Raw genomic sequence first — 6,036 nt, 5'->3', positions numbered from 1 at the left:
TGGGAAATCCACTTCGGGTCATAGGAGCGTATGCTCCCTCTGGACAAAAATGCACTTTTTTAAAATGTTAAAATATTCTGAAAAAATATTAGGTTGTACATCATGTTCGCACAACAGATTTCACGAAAAAAAAGACATTATTTTTGGCTTATGTTAAAAAGACAATATCTCATGAAAACTCATTCTCAAGTACCGCATTTTGTCTTTTTACACAAGTGACTAAAAATGTCTTTTTCTCGCGATACTTGTTGCGTGAAGATAAAATGTCCGGATGTGCACCTAAATTATTTTGTCATATCTTTTTGACATTCTAAAATATTTTCTTAATGTATTTTACATAATGGGTGTATCCAGTCCTATAAGCCAAAACACCACCTCTAGGCACACTTGAAAAAATAGATAATACTACGAGTCCAAAGGTCATCTCACATTGCACTCTTCTTACAAGCTAGGGTTTGTTCATAGATAACCTGGTACAATTTTTTTTCCGTCGAAGGAATCTGTAGAAGTTGACGAAATGTCTATATATATATATATATATATATATATATATATATATATATATATATATATATATATATATATATATATATATATATAGTTTTTTATCAAGACATTCATAGATATGCCCCTGTGAGCTTAGGTGTTAAGAGCAAGGTCTCAGAAAAATAGATGTGTTACAAGTAAAATAGAGCTAATAGTCAAGTACACAAGCACTAGATAAATAACTAGCATGAAACAAATAAATTGCTTATGTGGCAAATAAACTTACAAATACAACTTACATCACACGTCCAGAAAAATCATACTACATCAATAATTCATCTTGCAAAGGGGCCAATTTCTCATCACTTCAATCATACATTTTTTTCAAATTGTTGCCAGCTCCTCCATTCACTATTGTAATTTTATTTGCCTCAAGCATTTCCTAAGGAGATGTAGGGGTCCATCATCCACTGCATGCTCCAGTGGTTGTTAACATTCTTGTAGGTCCAGTAAGCCCATCCAAATGTGGCTTTCCGATACACAGCCATCTGCGCATTTGCAAACCGTTGGAAGTCCTCTTTTGTTGCATCCTTTACCTGCCACTCAGCCACCCATTCACCTATACAAAACAAGACATGCATCAATTATTTTGGACCTAGGTTTCAATTGGGACACTAAAGTTTAGGCTGGAACCTTTATCAAAGGATAATCTAACTGTCACAAACTTACCAACAAATGTGAGAGGGCCATCTGGCCTATTTATAGCGTTGATTTCACTGGCGATGAAGTTGTTGAAATAATCAATGTTATCCTGCACAGTGAAACTATCAAACTTTTTATCGAACAACGCATAGTAGTGCATGTCGAGGACGACCCTGTCGAACTGTGAGGCAAAGTCGACGAGCTCCAACGAAAATCCTGAAAGACGGTTGGACATGATCACATAGGCTGTAAGTGAGTGCCTCCTAATGGCATTGTAGCCTTGTTGGTAGTATGTTTTCAGGCTATCTAAGGACACGCCGGGAGCAACCGGCTCATTCATCAACTCCACGGCCAGGAGGCTTGATCTCTTGGCGTACCTGTATGTACGTCAAATGCAATGAAGGATAGCAAGGTGATCGAATTACATGGCTTCTTTGCGCGATCTAATACATGAAAACAATAATATTAAGTAAAAATTATAGTAACGGATTGTTAGACAAATACCTTGCGGCGAGGAAATCAATGACTTGCACAGTTTGCGCGATTTGGGAGTCTCCCCATGTCTGCGAGCCATCCCTACCACCGCTATGCGCGTCGGGGTTCTGCGACCCAGGTGCGGCATGCAAGTCTATTATCACGTGAATGTTGTGCCTCCTACACATGGGTTAAAAAACATATAAAAAAGTTCAATGAAAACATTCTAGTTTGTTAAAGACTACACATGTATGTATGTATGTACGTACTCTGCCCATGTGAACGCGATGTCCAATGCTTGGAGAGAGCCTCCCACGAATGGAGCTGGAGGGTTGGGGTCGCTGGCGATCCACCATCCCACAGGGATCCTCACCGCGTTCAGACCGTTTGCTGCCATGAACGCGAAATCGGTTTCCACGATATATGTGCTCCAGTGGTTCTGCCAAACATATATATGAAGTTAACGAAATTGAATTGCCAAAAATGATTGACACTTATATTTCGTGTTTAAGAAAATTCTACACCAAGATCAGTTGAACTTTCTGCCATCCTAATATATAAACTAGCTTTAATGTCTCTACCCTATATCTCAGAAAATTATGGAGAAAATTAAGATATCTTTCAGCATACATACATTCATGACTTGTGTAGCCATATCTTTGCCGTAGCCATTGCAAATCTGGTACTCCCCTTGTGGCCCGTTGACTATGTTCACTGCAAACACGGACGGATCATTGTCTTCCCAGGTCGTGCTCTCGCCGAAGTTGGCCGTCACCGAGCCATCTTTATTTGCCTGACGTGCCAGCCATGGAACATAGTGATGACTCATAGATGTTTAATCATGAACGATTGTGATTGTAAACTTTATTAGTCATAGTCAAAGTAACTTTTCTTGCTTGCTATGTCTGTCTGATTTTTCATACAATCAATAGTCTAACCTCGAAACATATAAAATACTACTACTGAGTGGAATATTAATTTACTAATTACCTGCAAGAAGGACCCATTTGGTGCTCTGATCCTCATTCTATTCTTGTCGCCGTAGCTGCGCACTAGCTGAAACGTCTCAGTCTGCCCCGGCGCGGAGGCCGTGGCCACCACGTTAACACCGGAGACGGTCACAAACTGGTTGTTGGACACCTTGAAGTTGAAGGTGTTGTGGTTGATCCGCCAGAGCTTGAAGCTCTCCCAGCCGGAAGCCGAGGGACGGTTGGCGACCAACGCTGCGCCGCCGCCATTCTCGGCAGCCACGAACGCGTTCTGCGTCATGGACTTGAACTGCAGCTGTGCGCCATCCTGCTCCATCGATCAACCGAGATAAATTAAGAAAGAGGATGAGCGCCTGGCCTAAATTCAACCCACAAGGAGGAAACATTATCAAGGTTAACTCATTACCAGGAGATCTTTGTTGGGGATGCCATCGAAGATGGAGGGCACCCAATTGACTATGGTCACTACAAACACAGACGGATCATCGTCTCCCCAGGTCGTGCTCTCGCCAAAGTTTGCCGTCATCGAACCATCTTTATTTGCCTGCATTGTCAGCAAAGGAACATATTGATGACTCGTAGTTGTTTAATTAGGAACAATAAGTACCCTTCCATGCAACTTGCGGTTGTAAACTCTCGTACTTGTCATAGAGGGTGTTTGTTTTCAGGGATTTATTGGTCTAGGGACTTAAATAAGTTCCTATAAGTTCCATCTAAACCAAACATGAGGGACTTACTTAAGGTGGACATTTGGGACTTATGAAATAAGACTCTCAAGGAGGAACTTATAGGGACTTATAGTTGTAATATGGTCTTATAAAAACTTATAAGTTCCGGAAATCAAACAGGTGGAGACTTTTTAAGGACTTGGGACTAAAAAAAATCATAGGACTTATGAACCAAACAAGACCATAGTCATTCAAAATAAAGGAGCTTCTCCTGCTTATCCGTCGGACAATCAATAGCGACGCGGCGGACATACGGGGTATGCAAGTATGCCCCGGCATACCCCGCGTGAGGCGTCCAGCTTAGCGATTTGATCTTAGCTGGTACGGTCGCTATCGTCCTAGGACTCATGCATCAGTGATTTTAGGAGTATTTGACAAAAAAATACCATATTAAGGGTGCCATTCCATAAAACTACCATATTCAAAAAAGTGACTGATAACTATCAAAAATTTCTAATTTTGTGACTAAAAACTATCATTTTTGAAAAATGGTCAGTTTAGACGATTTAAACACGTTTATGACATGCGAGACCCATCGTCAGGGCTGATGTGGCGGCAAAGTCAACTTTGTTTATTTTGACCGTTATTACAAATGAGGCTCACATGTCAGCATCACTCTTCTTCTTCCTACTCTGGCATTTCCTCAAACACCCCGTGTGCACTCGCAAGGCACTTTTGTCGTCCTCAACTGCCGGCGCCACAGGCATGCACGAACCAACCTAACTAGTATTTGCACGAACCTACTCCCTCCGTTTCGAATTACTTGTCTTGGATTTGTCTAGATACGGATGTATCTAGACTCATTTTAGTGCAAGATACCTCCATATCTAGACAAGTCTAAGACAAGTAATTTGAAACGGAGGGAATACAAAGCACGAGCACGCTCAAGCATTGGCCAACTAAATTATTGTTCAAAGAATTAAACGGCAATGCACGTGCACGCTCAAGCATCGGCCTTGGTCCGAGCTACCACATGAGCTCCTGGCGCTCTTCGTCACCTGCCTCACGTCCTCCGTGCAGGTGCATCCGACACGCGAGGCCGCGGCGCCGGATGCCGCCAAGCTCGCGCGCCTCGTCGAGGAGCTGCAAGAGCGAGAGTCCCGCCTACGCACCGAATTGCTCGAGCACGTACCGACGGCTTTGGAGGAAATTCTGTCAGCTTCGGCGGCCGTTTCCACAGCTCCAACAGCCTTGGTTGCCCCGCCGTTCCAGTGCCCAACCAACGCCAGTGACGTACTGCGCCGGGGCGTCGCCATGGAGGAGTTCGGAGCTCAAGCCCCAATGCACACGAGGTGTTTGAGGAAATGCCAGAGAGACGAGAAAGAAGAAGAGTGATGCTGACAGGTGGGCCCCACTTGTAATAACGGTCAACTTAACGGTCAAAATAAACAGAGTTGACTTTGCCGCCACATCAGCCCTGACAAGTGGGTCCCGCATGTCATAAACGTGTTTAAATCGTCTAAACTGACCATTTTTCAAAAGTGGTAGTTTTTAGTCATAAAATTAAAAAAATTTAGTAATTATCGGTCACTTTTTTGAATGTGATAGTTCTGTGAGACGGCAACTCTTAATGTGGTAGTTTTTTGTCAAATACTCGTGATTTTAGTATTAAGTTACTTACCTGCAAGAAGGACCCATTCGGTGCTCTGATCCTCATCCTATTTTTGTCAACGTCGTTGCGCAGTAGCTGAAACGTCTCTGTCTTCCCGGCCATGGCGGCCGTGGCCACCGCGTTAACACCGGCGATGGTAACGAATTGGTCATTGAACACCTTGAAGTTGAACGTGTTCGTGTCGATTCGCCCGAGCTTGAAGGACTCCCAGCCGGAGGCCGAGGCCCGGTTGGCGACCAGTGCCGCCCCGCCGCCATTCTCGGCGGCTATGAACGCATTCTGCGTGACGGACCTGAACTGCAGCTGCGTGTCATCCTGCTCCATCGATCGACCATGAGCATGGCATTAATTCTACACGGACGACGAACGAAACAGCTTGGTGAATTCATTACCTGCAGATCGTTGTTAGGGATGCCGTCGAAGAGGGAGGGCAGGATCCAGCCCTCTGTGACGAGCCAGCCGCCGAGATTGGCTGCCCGGACGAGGGGAACAGGAGAAGCCGGGTTGGGGGGCTGGACGGCCATGAGAATATATCACAGGAGGACGAGGAGGAGGCACATGCAAGAGCTCCTCGTTATTTTGGCTGTGTCGTGTGGAGTTCTGGCTAGTCTGGTGGTCTCGCTTAAATAGGCGATAGATCAAGTGGATCAGCCAACAGAATATCAGAACCAGCGATCAACTGAAATCAGGGAAGCAACTTGAAGATATCGTGTGATGTGCGCCAAACTTGAAGATATAGTTTGCCAGTATGTCACTGTTGTCGCCAACCTTGAATTGACGTTGGAGCCAATGTACATCCCCGCCGTGTTAACGGGTAAAAGAATGAGTCGCACTCCGTGGTCTCAAATGTGATGCCAGGAATCGTGCAAAACCTGACTTCCGCCAAACCATCTTCTTCTCTCCGGTTTGCGGCACACCTTATTTCCAACAATATAAAGACAACAACCTGCACGGGGTTAATTCATTAAACTTGTTTGTTCTTTTTGGAGCTGAACTGTGGGTTTCCCACTGCATATTTTAAATAAATTATGGAAGGCGTAAGAAT

The 6,036-nt window shown here is 44.2% G+C and overlaps 1 protein-coding gene across 1 annotated transcript; it reads right to left on the bottom strand.

Moving 5' to 3' along the window:
* Positions 1-721: 721 nt before the first annotated feature.
* LOC125549838 (uncharacterized) lies at positions 722-5,654 on the bottom strand. Its single transcript, XM_048712989.2, has 9 exons — positions 5,384-5,654; positions 5,001-5,306; positions 3,058-3,195; positions 2,653-2,958; positions 2,297-2,455; positions 1,932-2,101; positions 1,693-1,842; positions 1,216-1,565; positions 722-1,105 (listed from the first exon to the last, which is right to left on the bottom strand). The coding sequence occupies exons 1-9, from the start codon at positions 5,513-5,515 to the stop codon at positions 918-920; spliced, it is 1,899 nt and encodes a 632-aa protein (XP_048568946.2). The 5' UTR covers positions 5,516-5,654; the 3' UTR covers positions 722-917.
* Between the last annotated feature and the right edge of the window lie 382 nt (positions 5,655-6,036).

The sequence above is a fragment of the Triticum urartu genome, chromosome 1A (genome assembly GCF_056163025.1).
Source record: "Triticum urartu cultivar PI428250 chromosome 1A, HENAU_Tu73, whole genome shotgun sequence".
Taxonomy (NCBI): Eukaryota; Viridiplantae; Streptophyta; class Magnoliopsida; order Poales; family Poaceae; genus Triticum; species Triticum urartu.
Note: the sequence above shows the minus strand (reverse complement) of the source record. Positions and strands in the feature narration are given on the sequence as shown.

What these genes read in the sequence shown, in the direction of transcription:
- LOC125549838 (XM_048712989.2), bottom strand. Translation starts at nt 5,515, where the DNA reads ATGGCCGTCCAGCCCCCCAACCCGGCTTCTCCTGTTCCCCTCGTCCGG. An exon ending in CGAATGGGTCCTTCTTGCAG is followed by an intron (nt 3,196 to 5,000) that starts GTAAGTAACTTA and finishes CTGACAATGCAG; the next exon opens with GCAAATAAAGATGGTTCGAT. An exon ending in TCCCCAACAAAGATCTCCTG is followed by an intron (nt 2,959 to 3,057) that starts GTAATGAGTTAA and finishes TCGATGGAGCAG; the next exon opens with GATGGCGCACAGCTGCAGTT.